At 32.8% G+C, this 17573-nt stretch overlaps 2 protein-coding genes across 2 annotated transcripts; both read left to right on the top strand.

Moving 5' to 3' along the window:
* The first annotated feature begins 2554 nt into the window (after window positions 1-2554).
* On the top strand, window positions 2555-9145 carry RYa (RYamide). The gene is made up of 5 exons (XM_085188580.1): window positions 2555-2691; window positions 5916-6043; window positions 6262-6337; window positions 7490-7702; window positions 8482-9145. Exons 2-5 carry the CDS (start codon window positions 5968-5970, stop codon window positions 8519-8521), a joined length of 405 nt encoding a protein of 134 aa, XP_085044706.1. The 5' UTR covers window positions 2555-2691; window positions 5916-5967; the 3' UTR covers window positions 8522-9145.
* Window positions 9146-13012: 3867 nt separating this feature from the next.
* Window positions 13013-17031, top strand: LOC146537204 (uncharacterized). Its single transcript, XM_085188563.1, has 7 exons — window positions 13013-13391; window positions 13699-14086; window positions 14384-14529; window positions 14885-15003; window positions 15428-15515; window positions 16185-16393; window positions 16880-17031. Exons 1-7 carry the CDS (start codon window positions 13176-13178, stop codon window positions 16998-17000), a joined length of 1287 nt encoding a protein of 428 aa, XP_085044689.1. The 5' UTR covers window positions 13013-13175; the 3' UTR covers window positions 17001-17031.
* Window positions 17032-17573: the final 542 nt, after the last annotated feature.

Genomic DNA, 17573 nt, shown 5'->3' with positions numbered 1-17573 from the left:
CAGCTCAACTGTACCATAATGGCGCTTAAAAGAATTTGATAAACTCTTACTAACATTAAAAGTCCAAGACAAAGCGTAGGGTTAAGTTTCACCTCTCAACATTCAATGTCTCGAGTTCAGGAAGACAGAGGAGAAAGGAGTGTATTGGCACTAGATCCTCGATCCTGTTATGGAAAAAAGCGTAAAACTACTTTTTATGCATCTTTTTACGCTGTATCCCATGCATGTCAGGGTAGGCAGAAGAAAAATCTGGAAACCTAATGTCGAGATATTTCGTTACCATTATCTTCCAATATTATCCCCACTTTCTGGTGACTTCTTGAGGCATTGCTTGTTCAGTGGCGGAACTCAACGCCCCGCTTTGCCTCCTTACCAGAGTGAGAAAATGAAAATAAACATTATTTAATTCCTCTAAATGAAGCGGGAATCGAACCCAAAAGGTCGGTTCACATTCGCACGCGTTCCTTTTTACTTTTTAAATAAGTAAATACAATCTGATATTAGCAATTGTGTAACTAAATACATGGAATGAACGGAAATTTTTATAACAGATATCAAATTCATTCAAATTGATTAGGGAAAAAGGAAAAACTGATACAGCTGGTATCTTTGAGTTTATTTTAGATATTTATAAATTTTAATTGTGTTAATTATAGTGTCGATCTACGCGTTTTTGTTATATAAACAGCTATATCTTTTTTTTAGTAAATGTAGAAATACATTTTTTTTTCAGGACATTATGGAGCCATCAAATGAGAATGAATCCACTTCTGGAGCACTTACAGTAAGACGATGTCTCACTGCGCTACGATGGTCTCGACTTCAAATTTCACCCAGAGAAATCGTATTTGTAAAGGAGAATGTTTATTTTTTTATTTAATATCAAAGTTTGGACGAACAAATTTGTTGTTTGAAAAAATAACTTTTTTAATGAATACTCATTAACGGAGTCACGGCACACTAACTTTTGCAGGGATTTCAATTCAATGCGACGGAATAATTAATATTTTTATAATAGGGTAACGGCACCAGTAGTCGACAATAACCGAAGATCGACATTTTCTTTTTCCTTCCGAAAATAAGGTTGTTAAAATAAATTATGTACTAAGCTAACTAACTACTAAAGTTAATGCACATGTATATTTTGTTTGCAATTTCGTTGAAAGATTGAAAATTTATGACGTACACAAAGCGTGTGCTTTAATAAAATATTACCATTATATTTATTACCATATTACCATTATATTTATTATTAGTTTAAGAAACTAATTGTCAAGAGGTAAAGGGCAAAATATTACTTGTATTTTTTTACTTTAACAGTTACTTTTATAAAGTTTATTTTATGAATCGCTTAAAAAAATCTTTTGACTAATTTTGTAATAAAGCTATGCGATCTAAGCTTATTTTTATTGAAATAATAAATGACAATAATAGGTCCTTGTAAGCTTTATTTCTTCCTTTATTGAATGAAAATATTATGATACGATGGCGATTTTCCTTGTTTTCGGCTAAAACAAGTTTAAAATTTATACGTATTTTTTTATTAAGAATTTTAAAGGATAGGATATATCTATTTCTATTTTTTTATTATTTTTACTATTTATAATTTATATTATTGATTTTGCTTAAAGATCGATTAGTAAAACAACAACATATCGATATTAACAATTATATCGCCTTATTGACCAACGTTTCACAAAAAAATTATGCAATTTATTTTCCAATTGCAAAAATTAAGTAAATGATATTAAATCAGCAACTTTATAGTGGTGACGTGAGAAAAATCGATATTATAGTACTTATGACCGATTCTACTGATAATGCTAATCGAATCTTCATGTCGCCATCACGCGCTATTGAGTTCTTTGGCGGACATGATTTAATATTGTGCTACTAAAACAAACATGCACTATGGCGGTACTTTTATATTTCTGTATAGTATAAAAAATACGTTTGTATGTTTTACTTTTTGTTTTTTTATAACATGCCTTTTATATCCGTGTCTCTCTATCATGGACGTAGAAAGAGGTGGGGAGGGAGGAACCCGTGCCCACGCCAGAATAGTCTGGTGGGCACCCCAGACAGTCAGATCCTGTTAATATATAAAATATTTATTAGTGAAAATCTTATCCTGAATTTCAAGAACTGAACAAACTGAGGTTACCTTTTCATCCTCCTAAAGACAAGTCTTCATACAAATTCTTTAGACATTATTTAAATATTCATGCAAAATAAACTAGACGATGAGGCCAAAAGGATAAGGACAACTTACTGTCTGTAAACGCGATAGATGTGGGCTCTATTCCCACTAGAGGAAATGGATTAGTTTCATTTCAGTTTTCTAATTGTGACATAATTGTTGTGTAGAAGTTGTGCTCAACCACTCAACACGCAATACTTCGAAAACTAGAGAAAAATGGTACGGAAACTGCGTGGAGATCAGAGAGTCTTAACACTAAGTTCCCTCTGCTTATCCTGCTCTATGCGGGATATAGCGTGAAGTTTGCTAGTTTCACGCTGTAAATAAATAATAAAACAAACGGTGCTGGAATAAAAGCTATATATAGGGTTATCTAAGTGGGTGTCGGCGAGGGCGGCGTGTCCATCAAAAGCGCAGCCAGATAGCTTCCCGCCTCAGAACTGTCTCGACGCTTGGAGGAAGCATACCTGTTACCTCTTACCTAAGTAAAGGTAAGTGATTATCTTTTTATTTAGTAGTTTTTACTTCATATTTTTTACTTCGTTTACATTTAATATAATACAATACTAAATTTTAAATATAAAATTTTCTGGACAAAGCAGCTTTATGCTTTTTTCCGCATAGCAGAGTTTTTTTAAATTTGCATGAGTGGTGAAACTCAACGCAACGGGTTGTCTATTATAGCGACGAAATAAAAATATAATTTTTGAGATCTTTGCTTAGATATATGTAATTTATCATGAAGCCGTCAATAAACGTGATGGTTGTGAATTCCATTCCCATTCGGGGAAATATCATAATTCCGCCACTCAATACGTAATCCTACAAAGTCGAGAACGGAGTGTCTTAACACTGGGTTAACCTTTGCCTACCCTGCTATATGCAGGATACATAATGAAGCTAAAAAAATCATTCCCTTGATTGGATATCGAATCCACCACCGGGTTTATAATTAAACAATGGAACTGCGTTACGATGGCTTCTTTTTTAACTCTTTTTTTATTATGCTAATTAAATTAAATTGAGACTGGAAGCATAGTATATATAGTAATGGTTTAATTTGCCATTTTTAAGTGGAAAAATATGACCAGAGGGAACATGGGAACGTATCAAGACCCCCGTTACCCAATCAATCGATTTGAGAATATTTACACGTCAAAATATTAATTTAAAATTTGACGTAAATATATGTGAATAGAACATGGTTATATTCTATTTTTTAAGGTTTTTTTTTAGACAAAAAAAATTGGCTATGCAAACAAAATTAACACCAAGATTTAAAACTATAAGTCGAGCGCGTTGATGTCTTTTAAATGGAAACACGTAAAACCTTATAACAACTTGCAAAACTAAATTTAATCTCAAACACAATTTCGAAAGATACTAAATAATGTGAAATTCTCTTAGGATTTTCTAAAAGATAATTTTAAATAATATACCATAGGGGTTTTTTTTATATTATTTTTTTTTTAACACAAAAGACATATTTGGTTTACACATTTTGTTGCCTTTTTGTAAACTATTAACTGTAATATTTATTTATTTGTTTTCTACTACTTAAACATAATTTTCTCTAATAAAAAAATGCAATCAATTGAAGGAGAAGTTTCAGGGGTGAAATAAGACAATGTATGAAAATTGACTATCGACCGCGTCGTCTTTTCTTCGTAACTATGTATAATTTTAGGCCAGTCGTAGCGCAGGGGCACAAAGTGTGACTGTAAAACCGATTGGTTGTGGATTCAAACACCACTCGAGGAGATGAAATATTTATTTAAATTTATATTTGCATCTCGCTCTAGTGTCGAGGCAAAAGCGCGGCGTTGAGTTCCGCCACTCAACACGCAATGCCTCCAGCATTCGGCGGAAAGTGGGGAACGGAATTTCTTAACAATAGGTTTCCTCTGCCTACCCTGCTGTGTGCGAGTTACAGCGTGAAGCTAATTATTATTAACATAGTAATAATTAAAATATAAAATATTATTAACATAATAATAATAGCTAGAGTATTAAAAAAAAACGAAATTATATTTTTTCATTTACAAATTATAGGGAAATGTATCTATCGAAGAATCCCATTGTATCAAGTTAACGGTAAAGTACTCGATTTATCAATTCATACGAAAAAAATACATTTTTAATTTATAATTTCTTACACAATCAAGAACCTATTTTATCTTTACAATATTAAGGAACCCTCGATGTGGGTAATTTAAAATATAAAATAAAATGAAAATAATTCAATTCCTCGAGTGAGAATCGAACCCACAACCATGGGGTTTACAGGCTGACGATGTGCTGCAACACGACGCGACGGCCTAATCTTCTGTATTTAGAAAATCAGAATTGCATCGTAAAGTAGCTGTTCTTCCGACGGCGCACCGGAAGGATGTATTGAGGTTCTTTCTTTGTAAAAGTCGAGTTGAAGCTTAGACAATCTTAGAAGAGGCTTAGGTTGTTTAAAAGTGCATTGTTTTTATTCCTAGCTTACATGTTTGCCACATTACACATAGTAGGTTATACAGGTAATATATTGGTAAGACACTGTGTGTACCATTTCCGTTCTAATAAGCCCGGACTTACATGTGGAAATGATATTTTTTTTAAAGTTATATTTTGTTATAGACTTTTAAAGTTAAAAATATACTTTTACAGTCGCTCTCATCTAATGTTTTTGTTATTATTATTTATAACATTCAATATACAAATTAATTTTGTACGATAATAACGGTATTGATGCCAGCCACTATGGCACTATTTACAAGACTAATCTGCTATTAGGTACTTATAAATATTATTGTAAAATATATTCATAAAGAAAAAAAATTGCAAGAGAAGTCGTAAAAAGGGTCTAGTATATAATATTATAATGACTAAAACAAACATTTACCCTCATATTAATTACGAGGGTGTTTATTTTAAAACTTTGTTTAATTATTTCGCAAATTAAAAGTCAGTACATTTGACTGGACATTATGCTAATTTAATTAAAGTTTGTGGGCATCGCCGCGGGCAGAAGTTAGGGTGGGATCGTATATTAATATTCTTATTTTATTTTTGTTTCGACTTTTCGTATATATTAGTGACTAGCCGTCGCCTGCGGCTGTGCCCGCGCGTTTGCTATATTTGGAACGTTTACATTAACCTTATCTAATAAAATAATTTCATTAAATATTCGTAAAAATGTTTTTTTTATATTAAATTTACATTAATTTATAATAGGAATAAGATCTAGATTTATCTTATCTGTTTCAATAATCAGCTGTACAAATCACAATGACTAGTTTTTGTGCAGTTTAGCAGGATCTCAGTGTCTAAGTGTCTAAGTACACAATGCGTACTCTGGTGCTCTGGAATACCAGAGCGAGGAAATGAAAATAAATCATTTCGAGAAACGAATCAAACAAAAAATTTGATTAAATTCATGTTATTTTTAAAATCAATATTTTACTATACATAAAAAAAAGCTTCTCGCTGTAATATATGGTATGTAGTGTTAGGACAGTCTGTTCCCCACTCTCCGCCGATTTCTTCGAGACATTGCATATTGAGTGCTGGAGCTCAAAAATAATTCCCTCGAATGGGGATCGAACCCACAACGGTCGCGTTACCGTCACACTCTTGTACCGCTGCGCCAAGACGGCCTCAACACTATATTTAACCATATATAATATATTTATATTTCTTAATACATATTATTATTTTAATTTCAAAGGTATTTCCACCATCACACACAGACTTGGCGACTGACTACACGTGCAAGGGACATGTGGCGTTGGGCGTTCGCCGTGGCGTTGGTGTGCGCCGCGCTAGACGACGTGAACGCTCTCAAAAGAGCCGAGAGTGAGTTTACATATCGTTTTCTTTGTCATACTAATATCCCTTTTTCTTTCAACTTATTCAATTTTAAATACATTTTGTTTGAGATGTGTTTAAGAATAAGAATTTTATAAGAAAAAGCCATTTTGTGGTAATATATAGCTAAGAATTATCTAGATACATACGTATGTTAAATTATTGTTTTGTTATATTAATAGTTATTTGTAAATCTGTTTTGTTAGTGTCAGCGTCGCCATTTGTTCTAAGCTCACGATACGGGCGGTCGTCTCCTCGCATGCTCACACCTAGGAACGACAGGTAATTTCTTTTATGTGCTTCACGCTGTATCTCGCACACAGCAGGTTAGGTAGAGGGAACCTAGTGTTAAACACTAAATTCTTCACTTTCCCCCGAATTTTAGGGGAATTGCGTGTTGAGTAACGGAACCAAACGTTGTGCTTTGCCTTGACACCAGAGCAAGAAAATGAAACTATTAAATATTTGATTTCCCCGAGTGGGAATCAAAACCAGAACATGTCGCGTTTGCAGACTTAATAGCCTGGTATACAATTTGTTTCTAAGTTACTTTAGTTATGTTATTTACAAAATTCGATAAATTTTTCTTAAGATCGAGTATTTTCTAAAGACAGAGGTCATTTTCGTATTGTAAAAGCGACAATTGTGGGTTTGAGTCTCACTCGCGTGCATGAGTTATTAATAATAATTATTTTTTATTATTAACATTTTTTGCCTTGTTTAACTTCGGCACTCAACATGCAATGCCTCAAAAAACGTCGGAGAGTGAGGAACGGAGTGTCTTACACTAGACACTAGACAACACTAGGTTCTCTGTGCCTACCCTGCTACATAAGGGAGAAGGCGTGAAGCTAAAAACAAATAATTGTAATTTAAATCATTGCTATTCTGGCCTCAAAGTCTCAGAGTTTTAAAGATGACAGACACAATTAAAGTCCTATTCAAAGTCAATATGACACCCACGAGACCAATTAAATACCTCAACATATTAAGTATTTTCGTTTAGCATCACACAAAATGGTTCAAATGAAATTGAAGTGGCAGTTAAGTTAACTGTCGGTATAAAGTTAATTATCCATCCAAGTCAAATTTCGTTCCAGCGTTTCGTTCAGTAATAAAGAATTGTTTTAATTTTGTTTTGTCTATGATATACATATGTATGTATATGGGATATTTATATATTAAGGAAAACAGGATAAAATCTACAGGATCATTTGTTTAATTATACAAATATATAAAATAAAACCAGTTTCATGCATTTACCCGCATGGCAGAGTAGAAACAGGGTAGTTAGTGTTAAGACACTCTTATTATTACTTTTTATTTTAAACAGTAATTTAATTTTTCGAAACATTGCATGTTGAATGGTGGAACTCAAGGCTGCGCCGAATACATAAATATTATATCTATTTAAAATTAAATGTTTTCATACAGGTTCTTTATGAGTGGCCGCTACGGCAAGCGGTCGGATTCATTAGACGATAACGAAAAAATTGACCTAACTATTGCTGATATCATGAGTGAGGGAGACAGGTATAGAGAAGATGGAGAGAGTGGGAGGGACAGAGATATGGGACACAAATGGAAGCCGCGATGTGACTGTGCACCCTTTACTAAGACCATTGCGCTAAGAAACTTCTATAAAAGGTAATTTTAATTTAAATAGTAACTATTTCTAGAGGAGGAGGCAGCCATAGAACGGAGTCTTCCTTTACACTAGGTTCCATACGGGAAATACATGAAGCTGATATAAGTAGTGTTCTTCTCGCGGCTTCGCCTGCATGGGTTATATGGATTCAAAAAATCAGACCTGAAGAAAAAAAACAGCAATATTTTTCTCTTGATTTTTTCGTCCATTACCAATTGATGTCATAAGCAAGGTGACCAAGACATGATAGCCTTCCATTATGAATTATATCCTAAGAATTACCATTAAAGTCAAAGTCGAGATGGGGGAAATTATTATATTTGTTTGAAAAAAAAACTTTCTATTTAAGAAATTCTGCATACCACCCATGCGTTGCCAGAAAAAAAGTTGGTGTGATTATACTTTTCTTTCTCTACTATCGTTCTGAATTTCAGACATTTCATGTTAAGTGACGGGTTTGAAGCGCCGTGTCTCACCAGAGCCGGAAAATTAATGCCCTCCCCCGAGTAGGAACTCCATATCCATTGCTATTACAATCAATTATACTAAAAAATGTGTTTTTGCTGATTCAGCTAGATAGGGTTTGTTCTTCCTTCTAAGTAAGTAGACATAGAGTAATAACATAAAATTATTTTGCTCACCATTCAGTTCCACCTGTCCATACATTTCAATGTCCCAAATTCAAGCGAAAATAGAGAACAGAGTATTTTGACACTAGGTTATCACTAGGACACTGTCACTGCTATATGCCGAAAAAAGAAAGTGATTTTGTTTTCAGAAAACCAGAAACTGTAGATCCGGCGTCCGAAGAGGAATGAAATCAAAAATACCTTCGATCAATATTTTTCTTTTACTTAGTCTTTGTAGTAAAATAAAAAAATACCAAAATATTTTTTCTATTTACTTTAGCAATAAAAGGAAATAAAACAGTTGATGTAATACGTTTTAAATTCCTTTTACTTTATTAAACAATTAAATTGTTTTTTTAAAGACTTTTCTTCTAATTTTTCATCTGTGTGCTTTCATTGTTGAACAGTCATATTTTTTTTAACTAAATATTATAATATTCTTTTTAACTAAAGTATAAATAAAAAAAATATATAAGACAGGAGTAGATTTAAATTAGATTAAAATGTTTACTATTTATAGTATATTGTTTTTTTTTATATAATATATATATTCCGCTAGTGCCAAGTTTATGGCTGGGAACTTGGCATTGGCAGTGCAGACTTGACTGTATATTTTACGACTTAAGTCCTTTTATCAGTTACCCTTTATCAAGTAAGTAAATAAAATTTTAAAATAACAATTGGTCAAGTCTGGTACGTCGTTTATAATACTATATATCCTATGTAATAAGTATATATACTCATGCATATATACATATATGTATGTAATGTAAAGAAATTAACGCATTGATGTATTAAAGTTAACACAAATTATCATTGTTTTATTTTTTAAACCCTTTTGAAATCTTTCTTTAGCTTCACGCTGTGTCCCGCACATAGCAGAGTAAGCAGAGGGAACCTGGGAACATAATGTTAAACTTACACTCTGTTCCAATTGTGACACTTCCGTTCCCCACTTTAACGCCACGCTTTGTCTCATTACCAGAGCAAAGGAATGAAAATATTAAATGTTTTATTTTCTCGAATGGGAATCAAACCCACAACCTGTCATTTTTAAGTCTAGTTTCATAAAATGCAACTTCACTTGCTGCCCCGCATAGCAAGTTAGGCAGAAGGAACTCAGTGTGACCGTTTCCTTCAACTTAATATTTAAGACAAGTAAAACTTAACGCCCCGCTTATTACTACAGCAAAGACGGAGTATCTTAACAATAGGACTACATACTTCCCTCTGCCTACCTTGCTGTGTGCGGGATACAGCGCGAAGCTGATTTTATTTTTAAGGGAATATCCCTAATATCGTGACGATATGAATCCGCAGAAGTTGATAAATCATAACAAAAAATTTTTAAATAAAAACCCCACTATAAAAAAAAAAACATTAACTCTTTGCTTGTTATCGCTTGTTTTATTAGTTTAATGCAGTTGGGTGTTTTTATTTTTTTATAATCTGTATACGTATATATATATATTTATATATATACTTCACTTTGCATTAGAGGAAAAATTACAATCCTCTTCATTTAAATCACGCCGTGTTATCTGTGAAATCATGCATGTAGCGGTACTATCAACTATTCGACGTTATCGCAACATTACCTCTATTAACTAATTACAGGATATCTATTCAGTTGGTATTTCCTATGAGTAACAATATTGTGGTACAGTGGCACAGTCGGCCGGTAGATGATAGTTCTGGGTTCGATACTCTTTTGGAGGAATTATATATTTACCAACAAAAAAAAATAACTTGAAATTAAAAAGAAAAACCTTTATTCAAAAAGAACAGTTCAAAACTAAAGATTAGACCTACCCACCATTCACCCCCTAAGAAAGATAGATAGATGCTATGCTAATAATTTAGCCATGCAAAAAAGAGAGTATTCAATTTTGGAAAGGGAGAATACATTTTATTCCCAGTCCATAGCCTTTTAACCAGCACAATATAAATGTTAAGACCGGAGCCAAGCAACTAGGACTCATTGTTTTACGTGATAATACTTGAACAGGCAATCTCTTACACCGTCACCATCTTCAATTATACCTAATAAAAATAATAATTAATAACATTAAGTTAATTACGATAAAAATAAATTTGTTTATATATATATAAGTAATATAACGTTTTGATCTCTAAGCATTAAATTTAACGATTACCCTTTTGCCTCTTTTAAAGTTTGCTAGATGTAGGAACTCAATGTACTACTTTAAGCTGTTATATACATATAACAGGGTAGACAGAGGGAACTTAGCGTTAAGAGTTAAAATGATTCATGAAATATTACATGGATAACATCAGAAAATATCAAACGTAAGTAAAAGAATCTAAGACACATTGTTCTCCAAAATTATGTATAGATTTATCTACTATAAAACGATAGACAAATGATAAAAGTATGCTAATTACAGTTTTCATTTCCGCGCGACGTTATATACAGTCACTTAACGCGTAAAGGCAGGCACATCTTTATAAAGATTTATTTTTTTACGAAATATTGAAAATAGCACTAAGAACTTGCTTCTTTCTACTTCGGTGTGACATGAGGCTATATCAATAATCCTGAGGCACGGCAAACACCGGCGCGGGACATCGATTGTTTGCAATTTGCTTTCATCGTTGAATAAATAAATTAATATTTTTCTTTTATTTTCCTTCGATAGCAATGTACCTACAATGTTTACTCGGTCGTTGAGAAAGTCACTTGTATACTTGTGTACTTGTTTCAAAATAATATATTTATTTCTAATATTAGATATTTGTAGATATTAATAAGTATTTAGTAAATACGATTATAATGATGGATGACATTGAGGTCGTCGTGGCGCAACGACACGTCTGACTGTAAACTCGACGGTCGTGGGTTCGATTTCCATTCAGAGGAATGAAATATTTAACACTTTCATATTTTCATAATACGTACTAAAAGAGAGAAGAATGTGGAGGGAGTAGGATCGTTTTACAAATTTCGTAATTACTTTGTTTTATCCTACGAAAACTTATTTCTGCATCGGGCTTTTCGTCTGAAATGAAAGAAAATACGTTAGATGCTCCATAAAATCATAAAAAGCAGCTTCATATTTTTCCCCGTATACAAGGTATAATTCCCTAATCGGAAATCGAATTCATAATTGCTACATTTATCGACGGCTTCGACCGCGATAAAATCACCTAGTACATTGAATCTTTACTTTCATAGTACGAATCCCGATAAGTTCATCTTTTCAATGAGCGCACGAATGAAAAATGTCGCTCCCTCTTTGAAAGACTTTAACTAATTAGTTTCTGGAAAAGAAACTTTAATTTAAGTGCAACGATTTACTTTAAGTACATTTTAAATAAGTATGTACTTCTTTAGAATATGTATAATACGTACGTACGTATTTGAATGAAGCGGAATTCGAACCCGCGCGTTTCGAACCAAATGTTAAGCTAAACGTTGTCATCAAGCTACTTCAAATTTTAAAAGAAATAAGTATTTTTTATTCTTAAATTTCCATAAGACTTTAGAAACTTAAAAATACTTAATTATAAGCATATTATTTGGATAGCGGAAAGGGTTTAGACTAGTTAAGTATATAAGCAACGGGGAAGCTGCACTGGCTTCTATTCAATAGTTTTTATTCGAATTACAGGGAGTTAGGGGGTAACAACTCTTAACGTTAATATTTATTTTCTTTACATCTTCTGTAGATATCTTTATGAAATATAAAGTCAACGTGGCTATCGATGTTACTTTTAGCTTAAAGATATCGTGGATTACATATTAATACACTACACGAGCCATAAAATAAATACAACTTACGATGATGTGAGAAATGTAAAGTTAACAAAAGTATAGACAGATACCTACTTAGAAAGAACTTATCTCATTTGTAATATTAGTAGGAATCATGCCCTAGATAAGTAGAAAATAAGAAAAATATAAATTTTATTCAATTAAACCAAGAGACATCCATCAAAATAATTACTGTCATTCCATGTTCGTATATTCGCAGGTGTGGAAATGTTTCATTTCATTCTAATACAATTATGCTTGTACTAGCGGCCCACTCGCGACTTCGCCACCGTCTATATAAGTACTTACTTATACTTTTATTATAAAGCATTTGCCAATAGATTGACACATTCAATCAGGAACAACTTGTTTTCTTTCTTGACCCTAGGTTTGCGGTTTATAAACAGAACGTTCATTTATTTTAATTCTACATTTTCTCGAAAAATGTACGTCCACACTACATACTATAAAAACAATAAGTATATCACCTTGCAATTTTCAAATATTTCCTGTTATAAAATGCCTTATTATGACTTATTTAGATATAATAGATAGATATATGGTGTCGCGAACATTTTTTTAAAAGTAATGAAAATATATATATTTTTGTCATATAATGTATCTACTGACATGTATTTAACTATTTTTGCAGCGCACGCTTGTTGTTGCTTAAACAAATTCGATGGCGTTCATTATTATTGTCATTTCGTTATGTAAGGCTAACTAAGGCTGACACCGTAATGTTCATAGGCATATAGTAATTCATAGGCATTTGTATTACATAGGCAATTTTATTGAATTTTTCAGTACACTACCGTTACTATTATAGATTAGTTTAAAAGTTTAACTTTAATCGTTGAATAATCGATAACAGGTGCGGCATCTTTTTGGGTATATGTATTCTGTGATTTTGACAGCTGTCCAAAAAGTCACAACAATTACTTGTTTTAGGTACCTAAAAATAAGATTTGTAAAATGAATGTTTGTTTATCAAATTTATGTACATTTGCAATGCTAAGCGTCGTCGTTTAAATAAAAGTATATTGGGAAATCTTTTTATTGTTAAAAATGTCTTTGAACACGAGTTGGGATGTAATTAAATACAAAGAAGATCATGAATGCGAAGAACATTGGTTATTACGAAAAGCCTTTATAGAAAGATGGAAGAATGAATATCCTGAAGAAAGATTGATTTGTTTGGCTCGTGTGTTCGCCAATATTGAATTTATGGGGTGCAGATACCCTTTGGAAGTTATGCATGAAGTTGCTAGGTTATCTCAAGACGTAAATATTGCATACTATATATTACTTTTTTTCTGTTCAGTTTTCCGAATTATGATCTCAATTTTTTTATTGAATTAAGTACAAAATACTTATTGCCTTCCTAAGAAAATATTAACTTTTAGTTGTATCTTTCTCTATTTTTTTTTTAATTTATAAGGGTAGGCTAAGCGTTTTACAAGAGAAAGAAAATGAAAATTATAAATTTCTTAGAGTTGGAATTCAACATTTACTGAATTACTGCCCCATGATCGCCCCAGTCATAGTATCCACAATGTGCTTCATTATAATTGTTAACATTTTAATACAGATTGCACAACAATATAGGAGATCAAAGAAAACAAAATTACAAAGAACTTTTGTGTCAGCATCTGATGCAGCCGAGGACAGAGCTAAAGGTATTAAACGAGAAGGTGGTATAATAAAAGAGGGTCCATCACCAAAATCCACAAAAATATCCTTTGTACCACAAGGACATGTAAAAAAAATAGATATTATAGAAACAGAATGTGAAAATAATGAACGAAAGGAGGAAAAACTTAGTTCAGAAAGTCTTGATTCATATGAATATCTGAATGATATGCTTAAACTGAAACTTTTAGAAAGCAGATGTTTTAGAGAAGACATGTTTTATACAGAATACGGTAGAATGGTGCTATTGATTCGACCTTGGGCAACTAAACTATGTAATATAACATGTAAGTAAATGTTTTACTAATATATTTTTACTATATTGACTATCCTTTCCTTATGATTTTGCACATTTTTAAGTGCAGGAAATAATTCTGACCACAAGTACAATGGGCTAAATCTGATTAAGGTATTGTAATATAGCATATAGCCTTCTTTGATAAATAGACTATCCAACACTTTAGTTCAGTACTTCCTGAGATGCAACCAAACAAACTCTTCAGCTTTTAATATTAGTATAGATTTGACTATTTCTGTATTTTGAGAATGATATTTTCTCAAATGTTTTATTTTGATTGTTTCAGCAAGTTGTCAAGCGTGTCATGTTGAGTTAAGAAGTAAATTTGAAAACAATAAATTTTCAATGTACATCAATAATATATTAATAGGTGAAGCTTCAGGGCTTACTAAAAGTGAAGCAAAAAATGCTGCCGGTGTTATAGCTTGGAATGTATGTATGTGTGTTTTCTTTTTTTATCTATAGAACTTATGACTGCTATGACGGAATATAATATTAAATGTTTCCATTTCGTTGTCTTAGTAATGAAGCAAAAAGCAGCATTGAGTTCTCCCATTCAACACCCAATGTCTCAAGCATAGTCTCAATAGTCTTCAATACGGTCGAGACTTTTACGCTGCAGCTCCTGTCCCTGAGAGCAATAAAATGAAAATATTCAATAATTAATTCACCTGAGTGGGCATCGTACCCACAACCGTCGCGTTTACAGTCTTGTGCCACTGCGCAACAACGCCTCATAGCTAACTAGTTGTTGCTTTCTTTAATATTTTTAATTATAATTGTTTAGACACTTCGTAAAAAAGTTATAAGCTTGTTGATATCGCAAGGGGACAGAATATCCATGAATGATGTGTCAAAACAGAAATATGAATTTGGTGCTCCCGTCGAAAATAATGTCGCTTTGAAGTGAGTTTTAATTACTTTTTTATATTATTTTTGTTTTTTGTTTTTTACTTAATGATACTAATGCTAAAAACCATATTATTGTTATTATTACTACTAGTTGAAAATTAATCGTTTCCTCTAGTGGGATTTGAATGCACATCCATCGCGTTTACGGATGTCAGACGACCTCAGATATTATGTTCGATCATACACAAGTTTGATGAGTCGTGGCCACTCTCAAATTAAGATTTCTGAACTTTTGCACATTGATCATTGGCATCCGGGAGAAAAATACTGAAAATCTATAAACAAACTGCAGCTAACTTGATCTAGCCATCTACGGCCATAACTCGTCGACCTTACTGTATCATGAAATCGTAAGTTCCAATATATTTCCACTACATATTTGTATAAAATAAATGTTTCTACAATTTTTTTTGTGTAGAATGATGAAAATGATGGGCTGGAAGGGCGGAGGGCTCGGCGCGGACGCCCAGGGCATCGCGGAACCTATCAAACCTCATTTACAAATGGTATGTGTAATGTCAAATCAGCTACACGCTGTATCCCGCACACAGAGCAGGCAGGCAGAGGAAACCAAGTGTTAAGACACTCCATTCCCCACTTTCCGTCCAAATCTGGCGGCGTTGCGTTTTAAGTGGCGGAATTAAAAGACGAGCTTTGCCTTGACACCAGATAGAAGAAATGAAAATATAAATTTAAATAAATATTTCATTTTCTCGAGTGGGAATCGAACCCACAACTGGTTCATTTTACACTTTGTACCTCTGTGCCACGACTAGCTTGCTGTATAATATATGTATATATAATGGTATTTCATTTTTTTGTTAGGTACCCGCTGTTTCCTATTGATTAGACTCTGTGTTCCTCATTTTTTGTTTTATTTTTGTGTTATTATCCTATTGAATAAGGGAATTAATCGCCGCTTAACGTCTTGTCAGAGTAAGCCAATAACAGAATTCTTACTACCGTGTATGCAGTCACGTGCACATTGTATATATTATAATATATCTTTCGAATTGATGCGTTTAAGTACGAGTTTAAGTATATAATAATAATACGTGATTATATTTAATTTATTAAATAACAACTTTGACAAAAAAATTAAAAAGGTTTTAAGTTTTAAGCTTTTCTTACTTTTAAACAATTTTAGTTTTTAACTTTTATTTATAAAAAATCAGGTAAACAGAGCGGGCTTAGGTAGTAAAACATCAAGCATCCGCCATCTCAAGAAAGCTGGTCAAGAGTTGATGAAGAGGTTCCTCTCATCAGACACAGTGGATGTGGACCTCGTGTTCAGTTCAGAGTTCAGTAAGGAGGAGAGAGCCTTGTTGCACCAAAGTGCTCAGAGACTTGGTCTGGCGTCGAGGAGTTATGGGGATGTTGATAGGTAAGTGGGGGGAGTTGGATGAGTGACCGTTTTTTTAACTCCGTGTTTTGTTGAAGTTTATTGGAATTGAGGTATGCTTGTTGTTTGCAGTGTGCAAGTTATTGGGTTATTGATTGATTGTGGTGGTGGGTTCAATCACCACTCGAGAAATTGGAATATTTATTTAAATTTATATTTTCGTTTTTTCGTTCTGGTGTCGAAGCAAAGCGCGGCGTTAAGTTCCGCCACTCAACACGCAATGACTCCAGAATTCGGTGAGAAGTCGGGAAAAGTGTCTTAAAAGTTGAAGTGTTGAAAAGTTCCCTACGTCTACCCTGCTGTGTGCGGGATACAGCATGAAGGTATATATATGTAGGTAAATGAGTGTTGTATGGATGACCCCTTTTGATATAGTGATTTGATGACCAGAAGGATAAAACTAAAACAAATTTTGTAGTTAAAATATTTTTTTATTAATTTTAATGATAATCTATTTCCCTTTTCCAGGTTTTTAGTAGTGAAAAAGAAATTGGATCCGTTTTCATTGGTCCGTGCTGTGTTGGAAAAAGGCGGCGAAACTCCTAAATATCAAGTATTTTTACCTGAAGCTCTAGCAAATTGTCGTTGAATTATGAAATAAATTTTAACTTTTCAAATAATCATGTTTTATTTATGACCAGAGATATTTATTTGTGGTATATTTGAACTGTGATTCGGTGGTTGTGAGCTCGGTTCGGGGGTATTAAATATTTCATATTTTTATTTCCCCGCCCTGACAAATCGACAAACAAGGCCTCAAGAATTGGGCAGAAAATTGGCAATTGTCTTAAAGAAAACGGAGTATCCTAACACTAAGTTCCCAGTTTCCCACTGCCTACCCCGTTCTGTGCGGAATATAGCGTGAAGCTAAAAAAACTTATTTATCTTGCTTGAAAACTAAAAAAAAACAATATAAAATATTATTATCAATATTCATTTCAAGAGTAAGCGAAATTCGATTTTTTTGTTGTTATAGATTTTTTTTTGTAATATTCAAATTATTTCATTAAAATTTTAAATTATTTCAAATTAATTCAAAAGTTTCTATTATGTTCTCTCTCTATTATTTATGGCTCTAAGCAGTGTCAGTTGAACATACTTTACTTCGCCGATGTCACCTAAAGTGGAATAGAGAAAGCTTTTAAAAAACAAGCAACTAGAA

This window comes from Heliconius melpomene, chromosome 7 (genome assembly GCF_056956725.1).
Source record: "Heliconius melpomene rosina isolate 202511_hmr_F chromosome 7, ASM5695672v1, whole genome shotgun sequence".
Lineage (NCBI taxonomy): Eukaryota > Metazoa > Arthropoda > Insecta > Lepidoptera > Nymphalidae > Heliconius > Heliconius melpomene.
Note: the sequence above shows the minus strand (reverse complement) of the source record. Positions and strands in the feature narration are given on the sequence as shown.

Bases quoted from the DNA above. Each gene is read 5' to 3' on its own strand.
- RYa (XM_085188580.1), top strand. From the start codon at position 5,968: ATGTGGCGTTGGGCGTTCGCCGTGGCGTTGGTGTGCGCCGCGCTAGAC. The intron at 6,044-6,261 runs GTGAGTTTACAT...CTGTTTTGTTAG, and splicing joins CGCTCTCAAAAGAGCCGAGA to TGTCAGCGTCGCCATTTGTT. The intron at 7,703-8,481 runs GTAATTTTAATT...TTTTGTTTTCAG, and splicing joins CTAAGAAACTTCTATAAAAG to AAAACCAGAAACTGTAGATC.
- LOC146537204 (XM_085188563.1), top strand. From the start codon at position 13,176: ATGTCTTTGAACACGAGTTGGGATGTAATTAAATACAAAGAAGATCAT. The intron at 15,516-16,184 runs GTATGTGTAATG...ATAAAAAATCAG, and splicing joins TCAAACCTCATTTACAAATG to GTAAACAGAGCGGGCTTAGG. The intron at 16,394-16,879 runs GTAAGTGGGGGG...TCCCTTTTCCAG, and splicing joins AGTTATGGGGATGTTGATAG to GTTTTTAGTAGTGAAAAAGA.